Source organism: Dromaius novaehollandiae, chromosome 4 (assembly GCF_036370855.1).
Source record: "Dromaius novaehollandiae isolate bDroNov1 chromosome 4, bDroNov1.hap1, whole genome shotgun sequence".
NCBI classification, from domain to species: domain Eukaryota; kingdom Metazoa; phylum Chordata; class Aves; order Casuariiformes; family Dromaiidae; genus Dromaius; species Dromaius novaehollandiae.
Genome location: NC_088101.1, coordinates 9,157,354 through 9,171,319, shown reverse-complemented (window position 1 = coordinate 9,171,319; position 13,966 = coordinate 9,157,354). Strand labels below are relative to the sequence as shown.

The 13,966-nt window shown below is 45.4% G+C and overlaps 1 protein-coding gene across 6 annotated transcripts in view; it reads right to left on the bottom strand.

Moving 5' to 3' along the window:
- The window catches only part of AFF1 (ALF transcription elongation factor 1), a 165,617-nt gene that overhangs the window by 36,466 nt on the left and 115,185 nt on the right, over positions 1-13,966 (bottom strand). For 5 of the 6 annotated variants that reach the window (XM_026102773.2, XM_064510374.1, XM_064510376.1 and 2 more), the window contains 6 exons: positions 11,550-11,686; positions 10,386-10,457; positions 9,838-9,931; positions 9,695-9,738; positions 7,995-8,224; positions 1,472-4,966 (listed from right to left, as the gene is read on the bottom strand). In XM_026102773.2, coding sequence (XP_025958558.2) covers positions 4,845-4,966; positions 7,995-8,224; positions 9,695-9,738; positions 9,838-9,931; positions 10,386-10,457; positions 11,550-11,686 — 699 coding nt within the window. In that variant the 3' untranslated portion in view covers positions 1,472-4,844. Of the gene's footprint in view, positions 1-1,471; positions 4,967-7,994; positions 8,225-9,694; positions 9,739-9,837; positions 9,932-10,385; positions 10,458-11,549; positions 11,687-13,966 lie in introns of those variants that run through there. The other variant, XR_010388841.1, reaches the window with a different exon arrangement.

Below are 13,966 nucleotides of genomic sequence, written 5' to 3'. Positions count from 1 at the left end.
CCGCCACTGTCCCCCCAGGGCAGTCTGATACGTAGTGCGGAAAACAAACCTTTCAGGGACTACAGCGGGAGCCAGGAGGGGAGGAAACGGTGCACCCGAGCACGCGAACGAGCCCCGAAGAAAAGGCTGCCCGCAGGAAGCACAGCTGGTTTTCAGCTACCTGTCTCAACCCACCAAAACCAGAAGCAAACTCAGGCGTTTAACCCACACATCCTATGCATACATAGCCGCAACCAGAAGCAATCTTCACACGGTCTTTTTCTTACCCTACGTGAATCTTGTAACTAGCCTCGGGCCAACGTGGTTTCATGCTACTTGAAACAATAACCGATTTCAATGATTTTAGTCCCAGGTCCACCTTGCGTGAGTAAACGCGCCATCAGGCTCCTCCGGTCTGTTTGGTAGCTAAAATCACAGCAGATGCTCACCTGGGGATGTTTCACATTTCACTTTTGATAAAACTATGTTTTCTTTCTTTTATTCTTACTTCAATACCAATATTGCCATTGGGATTTTAAGCGTGCAGTGAAAAAGTGCATTGACCTAAAAAGAGCGTAGCTTTCTATATACAATATCTGTAACAGCAACATGTCTAGTGAGTATTAAAACAGGTTTCAGTATCCTCTACAATTTACATACTATATAAAAAAAATGCATCCATTATTAGCAAATAGTCTTAGGTGCAATGCGTGTTGCAAAAAGGACCTGAATTATACACATGAATTATATCACAATAGTGCATAGAGATATGCAGAATCATTTTTCCAAGGAACAGTTACATTTTTCAAGACAAAACAGAAAGTAGAAAAATACCCAGACGAAAAGTATAAGGCCATTGCCCAGAGATCACCTTACACGAGCAATGAGAAGTAGAGCCGCTACAGGAAATAAAATCCCGCAGGGGCACTCGGGCCAGCCGACAAGAATCCCGAGACGGTCAGTACTCTCCTCCCCACCAGATTTCAGAAATGTGATCACGAACTGTATGTGAGCAGATCCTCCTCCTACAACCAAGCCTTGCAACACCTTTATGGCACATGCATTACAGTACACCTGAATCACAGTTTCTGCCTTGTATTCTTAGTTCCGTGTTTGACTCGTTAGACTACGTGAAACAAAACTGCAGATTTTTCCTCCAAAAGACACCCAAAGCCGGTCTCCATGGGACATGATTTGTCAGTCTGAAAAAGAGATCCCGACATACCCCCGAATCCCTTTCGCTAGGATACAAGGCAGACGCCTCTGTGCTGCGACTCTCCTGCCGCTCTGAACATCTAGATTCGCACCCATTCTTGTTCCTAAAGGGAAGGGCGAGAAGCGACAAATACGGAGAAAATGCAAACAGTGACTTCTTGTACAGAAATTTATACTCAAACCTAATGCGGAAATGAAACACTAAGACCATTCAGAGAGAAGAGGCAAATCACAATTTCTCTGCAAGAAGCTGAGAACATGACTCTTGCAACAACTCTTAATGAATAGGCTACTTCATTTATTGTTTTATTACCCCATATGCATGAATCAATCATTTTGGAAATTCCATCACACACAGGGCAGAAAAGGTTATTTACAAGAGGGAGATACACCCCCCGAAATAAATTTAAGATGTACAGATTTATAATGGGAAACCAAGAGGGAGAGGAGAGGACAAAAACAGAAACAAGGACATTGCAGCCAGACTTTGACTTTCAATTACAGAAGAGATCTACATCTCCACCTAAGTGGGGCTTTTCAGCTATTAAATAAATGGCATCTTAAAAATAGAACATTTGACAATTTAAACACACGTATTATTTCTTCTAAATAAATATTGCATGGAAATGATGCTGCTTTGCTACCGTAGCCTGCTTCTCTCCTTCTGGGACTCAACCATCACCTTTGTTTTTCCTTCGATTCCTGGGTTTGCTTCCTAATGGCAAATGGTATTTCCCCCGCTCTTTTTGGGGGGCCTGACCAGGCCCCACCGAAAACTATGGGCATCTTTCCTCACCCTTCGTGGGCCTCTGACCTGGCTCGACGATGAAACACGATGGCTTTTAAAAAATTAGCTATTATTTACACAGTCTCTTCTACAGACTAAAACAGAACATAGCTTCGTGGTTTGTAGCTTATCACAGACGCTTCCAGAGCCCACTCCTCACTTCTGAAATGAGACCCCCCCAAACCAAAACCCCCTACGCATGCTGTGCTGCCTGTGACCTTGTTTCCGACCGACGCCACGGGGACCTTGCTTACGGCTGCCCTGGGAGCAGGCGTGGGCTTGCACAGCTGCAAGGCAACAGGCCTCGCGTTGCGCTTTCCCCGCCGCCCAAACCGTCGAAAAGCAAATGGCAGTAGTGCATCTGCAGTAAGCGAGTCTCTCCCGGCGGACTTTGCTCGCCCAGCTCCCTTGAATAAGCTTTCCCAGGAGCAGAGCAGTAGATGAGCGCTGCCCAGGTACCAAAGTGCTCAAGAGGCAGGGGAGCAGAGGTTCCCGGGGAACCAGAGCCGACAGCACGGAGGCAGAGGGGCAGATGCAAGGATGGAAGTACCCGGACGATAAGGGTCCCTATTTCACCTTACCTATTTCACCTTACCCCTAGTGCTCTGCTGCGTTTCCTGCAGACTCCCATACTGATTTTCCAGTTCGGTAAAGCTTTCTACCTTCCTCCTCAGCTGGCAATCCTAAAACTAGCCTTATTTAAGTCAGAAGAAGATATCAATCCGCTGGTCTGTAATCCAGCTCGTTACAGTCAGAACAGCGGCTCCAAAGTGCACATCGAAACTTTAATTTTGCTTGCTGTTCCCACACTTCCTGAGAATAAAACAGTTAATACAGAAGCCCTGGCCATGCACTCACTCAAAGCAGGTGTTCCTCCCGAGAGGAGGCGTGCGGGTGAAGTCTCATACGTAAAACTGGGAGAGAAATACGGACCTTCCTTCCACTGGTTAGGATAGCTTATCCCTGAAATGCACTAAGGCTTTTGATAAAGTGAACGTAAAAGGACAGTTCCTTTAAGATCTGAGAAGACACACCTGGGATCCTGAAGGCCCTTTGCCACCAGAGGAGGTAAAGAGAAGGGCTTGCGGTGCCGACCCCGCGGGAAGCGCTGGGGCTCGCGAGCTCCGGCAGGGCTCTCCCGCATGGCGCGCTCCCGCCAGCGAAGCCTTCCCAGAGGAAACAACTTTTAGAAGGCTGGAACTTTTGGTGATATTTGCTACCAATTTTCATGAGCCTTAAAACTGTGACCAAATATTTTACAAAGGGGGTACTGCTGTACTGCAGCACACGTGTTCCTCCATCCTGAAATTACGTGGAAAAGGGAGCTAATTCATTGGAAATATCTTCTCTCCTGTAAGCCCAACTATTCTGTGGCACCATCCTTCTCTTCACCACTCCCACCGGTCTGTCAGAAACGGGGCGAGGGATGCAAGAGGGGACCAGAGAGCTAAGGCACACTATTAGACATGAGGGTGGCAGAACGCTGCTGTAATGCAACAGGAAATCTTTGGGTAAAGAAGGGTGCCATCTCACCAAACACGGCAATGCTGAGGATACGTTCTTCGCTGTTACTGCCATCTGCAAAGCCACCATTTCAAAAATGCAGCTCCTGACAAGGAAGAAATGCTTGCAAACAGCTAGTGATTCCCTTTCATGTTCCCTTGAAGATAGATTCCTAAGTCGCTGGGCCCAACCCAAAGCTCGGCTGAGAAAGAGCACACGAGTTATCTCCCACATGAAGGATGTACTACTTTCGTACCAAATCCTGCTCTTAGATGTTCACCAAGACCAGTGATGGTTGCGGGCAAACATCCAAAGGCAAAATTTGTCTTATGTTCCACATTCAGCAACTCGGTCCCACCTTAAGTAGAAGCAATTCCTCCCAGTTTAAGCTCTAAGACTCAGAATCATGTCCAAACTATCACAGTGACCCCATATGGCTGTCCGTCCCCCCCCCAACCCCCCCCCCAAAGCCGCAAACAGCAATCAGACGAGAAGTCAGCCCTCAGTGGGAGTGATGTTCCTCCACCACAGAAGAGACACGGAGCTTTCCCTAATCTCACCTGGTAATTCCTCCACTGCAACTGCGTTTGGCTTACAAGGCTTAAACTAAGCAAGACCATAAGTGAAATCGTTCGAGTGTTAAGGGCGTGTGTGTGCACGAGTGCATGGCAAGGAAGAAAATCAAAGCAACGATGATTTCAGAAGTGAACTTGCAGCGCTGAAGGCAGTGGCTTCACTCGCTTCTCAGTAGAGCAGCAGCTGGCTGACAAACGCAAGAGGGTGAGGTTGGAAAGCAGGCAAGGCAGACCACTCTGCTGCTTTTATTTTAACATAACGCTGTTCGGTGCTGATGAGGATTCGTCCTCCCCCTGCTCTGTCGTCTGAGAAACAAAGAACCAGCATTATGGATTGCATCTGCGTTTGCAAAAACACTTCTCTGAAATTCCTTCTGGGCACACAACCATTGCAGACTGTGGGATGTTGCATAATAACTTCTGGAGGCAGATTTCCTTCTTGTCGGCACTTCTTCATGTGTGATTATTGTCCTGCTGGTTATTTGTAATAGAAATGTTTATAGACCATCAATACATTGAGCCACTCAGACAATTCATTGCACTTCGTCGTTTTAAAGGAAGGCATCATCAACTCTGAGGCCTTCCTCCATCTCTTCTTTTTCAAGGCAGCAAAGTGCTACCCTAAAAACTCAGTTCAAAAATTTTTCCAGTGTAACCAGATCCCTTCCGTCGTGATTTATTTTCCCTTGCAGGTGCTTTGTATCCAATGATTCAACAAGCCAGACTGTTTCTGAGGCTTCCAAAGTGCAAAAGAGTTCAAGGTATTTCACCACCTTGAGCACCAGTTAAGGCGTATTTGTTTCCAGTCTCAGCCACTGTAAACCCTGTCTAGTGTAGTGTACCAGTTCGGTCATGCTACTGTTCAGTGCCAGAGTGCACGCCGCTGCGCTGAGTTCAGCAAAAAATTCTAGAAGAAGGGGAGGGAGAAAGAAAACATTTGGTTGGTTTTTATGCAGCAGGCACATCTGAAAGACAGAAGCGCAACAGAAAGAAACAGCAGCAACACACTTTCCGCGATCGAGTCTGATTAAACATGTTAACGTGAAAGAGCATCAATCCTAGAAGGCTGAGAAGCGTCAAACACGCAAGACACAGCGTGTACGAGAAAAACCGCCTCACGCACGCGCAAATTGAACCTCTTTGCATTAAAAAAAAAAAAGTTAAGATATCACAATAAGAGTTCAAAAATTTGGGTGTTCCTACCCAGGTCTCCTGCCCACGTGCTTCCTACAGGGCTCGACTCAGACCTACCCAAATCGTACGGGTGGGGGCAGGAGGGAAGCCTGCAAGCCCGGGCACGCTGCCTATCCCAGTGCAGCTGCCAACTGCCAGCCCTCAATTATGTGTGCATGATCAGACATTTTTTCCACAGATTTTAAATAAGCCAAATTTGAGTGCTTTTCGGAGTGATGCCTGGAAGCACACTAGTCCCTATCCTTCATCTCCCCAGGCCTTGGAGCCATCGCAGCTTCTCAGCAGAACAGGTTTGAAAATTTCTGCTTTGTTTTACAGGGGCAAAACAGCACACTCCCTCCTCAATCTCACGCAAAGCAGTATCGACCCGCTCGATGTGAAAACTTTGGAGAAGAGTTCACCCCACACGAGGCAGATAGCTTGCACAGCTCAGAGAAGGCATGCCCAGGTTGCAAGTCTCTGATTTCAGTTGCTCGTAACTGGACACGTCAGGCAAATTTAAACAACAGCGTCACTATCCTGCAGCCCACTTCCAACAAACTGCTCCCGCTCCAGCCTGGGAAGCGGACGCTTCAGGCAGTGTCGAAGCCTGGCAGGAGGTGATGGACTTCTGCTCCTATGCAGGCAACGCGGCAGGGCTGAGCGCTGGCAGACGCCTGCTGCACGTCCTGCCGAGACAGCAAAGCACACCCTGCTCTGCACTGCCACTAATCTATGCAAGTTATAGTAAATTACATGAAATTATCACATTTTTTTTCTTTTTCAGCCATCTTTCCAAGACGTTACTACAGGACCCGCCTTCCAGTTACATGGGCCTCTCCCAGCCCCTCAGTTCCTCCAACCTTGGGCATAAGCCTAGGTGAGAATTTCTTCTTGTCTGTGCAAAGACCTCTTCAGAAGCAGGGGGCATAACATTTTCATGCTCAGGCTTTCCACTTCCCTCTGATTTTCCCACTTTTGTTTACAAAATGGGTATCCATTCTGTCCACGAGGAACAGAGGATCTTTGCGGGAGCTGTAAGCAGAGAGAGAGGGTTCAAAACCACCAGCCTGGGCAGTCCGCAGATAATTTTATCTGTGACCATGGCAGAGTCTGGAATTAGAGTGACTTCACATTCACACTTACAGCCTCAGCTTGTCCTCTCTGAGGAAGACTCGAGGCCAGAAGACGACCTGCTGGAGCGTCACCATCCACAGCACTATTCTGAATTACTGGGTTGAGCCGGGTCCTGTCCTGGAGCCATCTACTTGCGGACCCAGAAGAAAGCATTTTAACTCCGCAAAAGTGACTCAGAAGCCAATTATAACTAACTGTTTTCCGCTAACTTGGGACTTTCCTTTTTAAGGGAATCTGATGGCTGAAAGCCACTGTCGCTTTTCTGTTCTTCTCATATGCTATAAATAGCATAAGAGCGTCAAGGATGTGGTCTTTTAGTTTTATGTATTCAGTCCCCCTATCTTTTGGCATCTGTACATTACACTGAATATCTTAAAAGTTCCAGATCTGAAACTCCTACACCAACCCGAACAGTCAAAACAACTGCTAAACCTCTATGAGTATTTACTGTTTTCCTGCACAGATACACTCCTCTGGGAATATGCACTACCCTAGTAATCATTCACCCACATTAAAACAACAACATAGAACAGGTTTTATGCCTAGTCTTGATTGATGCAAGATTGTTCTCAGCCTGCCCTCCCACAGGTTTCCTTGGTGACTCATTCACTTGCTGGCTTAGCAGCAACATATGCTGCTCCTTATATTCGTCAGTCTTTAATCAGCCTTTTGAGGATATAGGCCAAAATATTACGCATGAATTGCTGCTGTGCTCTGAGCACAAGTTTGCTCAGAGCACAGCCAACAAATGGCGATACTTTATTCAAAGGTGGCTCGCAAAACCTTTTTGAGTTTTAGCCCATGCTGCCCAATTAGCAGGCATGTTTTTACAGCCTTCCAACAATTTAGGCAGGCATATCATACTTATTTTCTTTTCCAAGTTGGTCATGGAAAGACATCCCTGAACCTTCAGTAGCTCCAAAAACTTCACCTTTTATGAAAAATGACACTATAACTTCATGTGGGATGGCACGTTACAGTCTGAACTGCACCCATTCTGAGGGCTTTTGCTTATTCACCGCTGTGTGTGTCACATGACAACCAAAACACCTTTTTAACAACAAAACCATAAAAGAAAAGAAAATGCAGCAATTCTAGGAAACGCTACTGGCAAATGCTTGTCACGTGCCCAGCAGGCGCTCCAAGTCAAGTGTTGCTCACCGACTCTCCTAAGGAGAGGAGCCAGCTTCACAGCTTTCAATACAAAATAAAATGAACAAATAAAATGAAAGCCGAGAGCACAAACCGCAAAGCTTTTGTAAAGGGAACCAACTCAGAAAACACAAGCTCCTCCAAAAGGAAAAAACGAACATTAAAAAAAACCCTTTATACTTCTCATGTTACCATCAAGTGAGCTGGGTGCTTTCCGCCACTTGATAGCCTTGTCCCTTAGCTCTTAGATGTCTGAGCAGGCCAAGACAACCTTTTAGTTGGAACACTTACTGAAATACCACCATAAAATATCTCCGCTAATAACCTGCCCTAGATGTCTTCGTTACTTCCACATATTCGAGACTTCGATCTTTAAGTCTGGTGTTTGCTTACCTGAGTATTAGGATTTCAGCAAGCACATACATGCAAGCACAACACATTAAGACAGAGAAGCCAATGGGGAAAAACCTTACCCTTATTCTTCCTGGCCAGGGCATCAGCCTGTTCCCAAATATCATACGCATAGAGGATATAGGAAGTGATGTTGACATAGGAAGAGGTGATGTTCGGGATATTATAGGGGACGCTGACTGAAGAGCCAATGCTGTTGCCACCACAGTTGCTAGCGTTTGATCCTGGCTGAGAACTCACAGAGCCGGCAGGAGAGGGCATTGGAGAAAGAGGAGAAGGCGTGCCTGTGCTTCTGCGGGAGAGAGAAACACCAGCATGAACATTTAACTTTGGAGTTAAATATCTTGCTGCAAGACAATCTCGTGCCAGGAGATACCTGGTGTCATCCAGACCTGCGCTATGACGTGGAGTGTTGAAAACTGAGGTGTGTTCAGCTACGTAACACGTCGTTGTCCTTGGAGCACAAGGCCACAATTTTCCAAGTGATTTGCAACTCTAAGGACTCCTCTTGCAACAACAACAACAAAAAAACACCCACAAAAACAGGGACTAGACCTCAGAAAACACCATCCATCCAACTTACAAAATCTGTAACTGCTTGCGGAAGTCTTACCCGCGTTCCCTACATAGTTTGCCTAACGAATTCCATTTCAGGCATGCTCAGGTTGCTCAGATACGGGGCCTTGAGATTTCTGACAGACAGTCAAAGCAGTTGGGTCAGCTTAGGCATATTTATTCACAGAACCGCGAAAGCTAGATGTGGTCAGCTCGCCCACCCTCTGGACACAAGCTGGCTTCCTTACATCACTTTCCTAATTCTAAGTTACTCAAATGAGAGAGCTCCACCACGGCGCTGGGAGACAATTTAGATACCACTGAACTATACTGTGCAAAGTGGCAGAAAAACAACTGGAATTTCAACAGCAATATTAAAGTCCAAATAAGCATCTGTTAACAATTAAGTTAAAAAGGGACAGCTGTGAAGCTAGGTATCTGTCTGCCAAATGCAATTACCACAACACACAGAAAATAAATTCTTACATGTTGTCACAAAAACGCACTTGGCCACCTGAAGATATTTCCAATTAGCACATGCAAGTATTGCATGAAATGCAGGCCCAGTCTGTCAAGCATCAGGCCAAACACTTTTTTATGTGACATCATTCCTTTTACTTTTGCTGTCACAAATTACAGCAACACTGCTGCAGACACACAAAAAATGACAAAATTTTCAATAATTAAATTAGAAAGTGACCTTTTTTAAGAAGTCAGTGGATAAGCTAACGAGAGAAATATTCAAGTATGACTTAAAGTTATGCTACCACAGAGTAAAGGCATATCCATACAGGACAGCAGCCAGGGAGATGGGGACGCACTTACAAGTCCCACAGGGACAGAATTCCATTAAGTCTCCATGGACCTGAGACATCTGACAGAACAAGGATGAAAACTACAGGAGCTCTCAGAGCAGCACATTGACAAGACCTTCCCTGTTCCTCTGAGCCTGCTTCTTTGGTGGAGAACAGCTCTGCATGATACGCAGTAAATCTCTGCATCTGGTAGCCAAAACGACTTGCAAACCGAGATGACAGCAAAGCGAGAGCTGAAACATATTCATGCCCCTGACAATATGATTTCTGGCTGTGAGATAGAGAGCAAGCTGTGAGTCACTCAAATACAGCTTGCAACTCAAATACTCGGGCTACTACTTTTGCTCACGGCTTTATGGGCATACTACAACATACCTATTTTTTAATCTTACCTTGCAACACATGGAGAAGGTGCTTGTGTTACTCTGGAAGAACTCTGCAGCAAAGAACAGAATGGTTAGATTTGGGTTGGACAACCAACATCAGTAACTATCCCATCTGTAAAGCTGGCAGTCTAATAATATACATGCTCTACCTTGAAGTGGTCATTGAGGATCCTGGAATACTTTATTGCAGTGTCTTTTTTGTAACGAAACATTGCCATGTGCAGAATGGACTGGCAGCGCATGCTGTGAACAGAAACGCCAGAGTCAGTGCTCACACCCGTCTGCTGCCTGCTTGGCAGTAATTAACCTTGCAGAACAGGGGCAGATACATAGCAATTTTATTTCAAATTCAAGAAAGCGCAATCTCTCCTCCTTCTGCTCATCATAAAAAGACTGCATGAGAGAAAAAAACAGCTCAGACGTGGACAGCCAAATTGCATTCTTTCACCTTAGGTGAAAGCCCTTATGCGCTCTCAAGTTACCGGCAGATCAAATTTTAGAGCCTTCACCTTCCACGTGTAGTCCCTTGTGATATTCCAGCTGAGCTTAGAGATGTTTCAGTTTGCTCTGTTTTTTATATCATTTTGTTTCCTTGCAGAATTTGGATTCTCATTTAACTCATTCCTTCACCCGTCAAAGTCTTTCACTCCACAAGTCCAAAAACAGAATATGAAGGCACAAAAAAGCAGTTACGCACCATAACACGGCAAAGATTTTTTCATGTGAAGATGCTGAGGAGTCCGTAAAGGATTTTAATGTCATTATGAATCTAAGGAAACAAAATCAACAGAATCTTGTCAGCTACCAGGGCTCTGAAGTCACACTGTTTATAATGTAGTGCACGCCACCCGTCCTAAGGGGTGACCCCTTACGCTGTTCACTCTCGTAACACACTAATTAACAGGCAACATCCCTACAAATAGATGCCCCCACTCCCCCCGCCATGGGCCAGCTACAGATCTGGAGCCCAGAAGAGATATCCACCTTATTACAAGTAAACTATTAATTCAAGTGTTTCTGGCCCAGACAGACACCTTCGTGGAAATCTTTTGGCAAAAAACAAAGTAGTAAAATCTCTTTTTGAAAACAAAGCAGCAAAAGCCTTTTGGAAATACAGTCCATCAAAACCAGACAACAAACTTAGTGCAATTAAAAAAAAAAAGAAAGCTTGAAGTCTACCAGGAAAAGTAACTCTCAGCTGTTTCAACCAGCTCTTAGGCAAAAAGTTGAGTCAGCCCTTGGAAATACTCACATAACCCCAAATTTCAATATAGATAAAAAGACACCTGTTTCTTTTCTCTCCAGTATGCGTTACCTGTATATGTCGTAACTATCACAGTGGCATGTACTATAGCTGTGAAACGCAATGGGGAAGTCTGCTATAAAACCCCAATTGAAGGTACTGGTGGAGACATACATAGAAGAAACCAGTAAAATCTGCCTTCGATCAAACTGCAAGGCCTTTAAAGGTACACAGTGTTCCATACACTACATTGCTGTTTTGCTTTTTTAACGGAAACACTGTTGATTCACATGCAAAAGCAACTTCAAAACTGAATAAAGACAAAGCTCATTCGTGTCCATGAATGTCTTGCCCAGCATTCACTGGTGTACTTCAGCTACAAGGCTCAAATCCTGAGCAGTACATGGTACCTAACTCTTGCGATAAGCAACGCTGAAACACTACAAAAGATTTGGTTCTGGTGTCTTTGGGTGGTCCGTCTGTCCCCTGTGTTTGCACAGCAACCACAACTCTGCTCCCGGATGAGAATCCTGAGCTGCCCCAGTCCCAGCCAAAGAGCACAACCAGCCCTTCCCCTCCCAACGTGCCAGGCAACCGGCAGGCTTTGCAACCGCTTACTTGATGAGATCTATGGTGTCAGCGAATATGCTGTAAGCTGATTTTGGTGCTGGTGCATCCGATTCCATGGCAATCCCATATTCAATGAAGGAAAGAGCAGCATCCAAGTACTGAAAGGCCTTTCCAGTCTTGTCGGTCTGTTGGGAAGAAAAGTCTCATTTTTAGACTATGTGAAAAGCTATTTCTCTCAGGGTACTTGAAATCCTTTTCTCTCCCTAGAGAGGCAGAATTTGAAGAAAGAAAAAGACGCAAGTCAGGCCTCCAAATGGTATTTAAAAGGTTTTCAGCAACTCTTGTCGCAGGGAAAGCATCCATGACTGCTTAACAGTGAAAGGCATCTGCCCTCTCTTGCTGCCACCCTTCAAGGTCTCAGCCTGTAGGCTTCTCTTTAGGAAATACGACAGACCCACAATACTTTGTCCTCACCAAGCTACATCTGTAGAGCGGACTGACTTCTCAACTCCTCAAAAATGTACCCTGCAGCAAAAACTGCTAACTCTCCTTCCGCCAGCTCTCAGTCTGGGTCCTGGACAAGAAAAGCCTTGTTTTCATCCATGCTACCATTATAGGTGTTATGGGAGCAACCAGACATCCCTCTGTGCCTCTAAACAGCACGTGCTTTAGGAGTCCTAAAGTGACTCCTCCGAGTCCATCTGTCCAAACAGTCGGAAAAAAGCACAACAAGGGTCGAAACACAACCCAGCAATTCTGTAAAAGCGTAGGTGATGCCAGATTTACAGAGAGGTCAGGCAGAGCTGCTAATGAGGTCCCAAACCATCAGCTTTACGTGCTCTGGCTGCCTGGGTCTCTTCTGGAGCAATTCTTTTCTTCCGATAATCCAGTATCCTCACAATCTTTGGATATTACTGCCTGCTCTTGGAGGCCTGCCTGGTGACAGGCAGATGGGGGCTTCCCACTGCAATATTCACCGCGATCTCAGGGCTCTTTGCACCCTCCCTTGACATATAAAATAAGGAGAGGAAAGATCTCCCTGTTTAACCTCCCTGCCCACTCTCTTTGAGGCTGCTACAGGAATCTTCCTAGAGGACTCTTCTCTCAAAACTTGAGAGCTCATTTTATATTCAAATTAAGTATTTGGAAGAGACTCACGATAGCTTTCATTTGGTTTGAAGTCTGTCCTGCTGTGAGAAGAAACTCCTGCATTTACCTTTACTTAAAAAAACAGAGTGCTTAAACAATGAAGTTTCAAAGGAAGTACTTTGGTGCATTTCTTCAGTCTGCAATGACGTTTACTCTTACAAAACTTGGAGAGCTTGAACAAGATTTACCTGCTGTTTAAACTGAGACACCCTCACAGGTCACCACCTCCGCAATCTGCCCGTGCACATCCCACGACTTCGTATGCAAACAGATGGCAGCACAGTTAAATCGTATCGCTGACCTCCAACGGGAGCTGGATGTGGTACCAGTGTGTACTAATATTATCATCGGAATAGCTATATATTTTTGCAGGAACATGAAGATGCCTTACAAATATGAGGGCTTCACAGCCAAAACTCCCTCTGCAACTCTGAGTACTGAACCTTGAAATGATTTTTACACACACAAAACTAGTTTTCTTCTGATTTACTTATATGCCTTGACTACAAATTTATCTCACTGGAGTTCATTCCCAGTTGTCCCCACAAACTTCTGTACAGTGCCAACTAAATTCATACAAGCAACTGTCAGCAAGAGATCCTAAGAAAAAAAGTAACACATGATATTTTCAATGATGTGAAGAAACTTCCATCTTCTATTTTTTAAAAAAATCAGTATTTTATGGCAAATGTTCGTAACAATGTCAACTGTTTGACTCCTGGAAGTACAGATCTGGCAGAGCATACTGATCAGTAAACACAGTAGCTTCACAGTTGCTCTGCATCTCTAACCTGCATGTCTAGAACAGTGCGGTAGAGCTGAAATAAATGCCATCGTTTCTTTCTGCTTCCTGTGCTCTTGTGCAGTGGCTGGACTGATGCAACGGTGCCTTCTTATCCTCCCGTTTGAGTCACTGGCCTCACGCGGCCATCCGTCTCAGGGTATGATCCTTCCACGCCAAGACCTAGCCCAAACTCAGGCTGTTCTTTATGAGCAGCCACGGTAACCCTGACAAGCCCAGCTTATCCGGACCCCACATCTCTATGCCCTCAGAGGAATGACAGATGATCAAACGTTCCTTCCTCACTAGAACAAAAAATTCTCACAGAAAGTGTATCCTAAAACCCAGCAGAAAGCCTATACCCGTGCCTACTTTCCCCACTCCTCAGAGGTCAGTAAACTCTGCTCCTTCAGACTCTCTACACTTTCTCTCCGCTAAGCTCTTTCTCTCCCCGACAGCTCTGTGCGCACAGGCAAGTGCTTTTCATTCTACAGTACTTTCCTGATCCGCCTGCTCTCAGCTTCCACAAAATGAG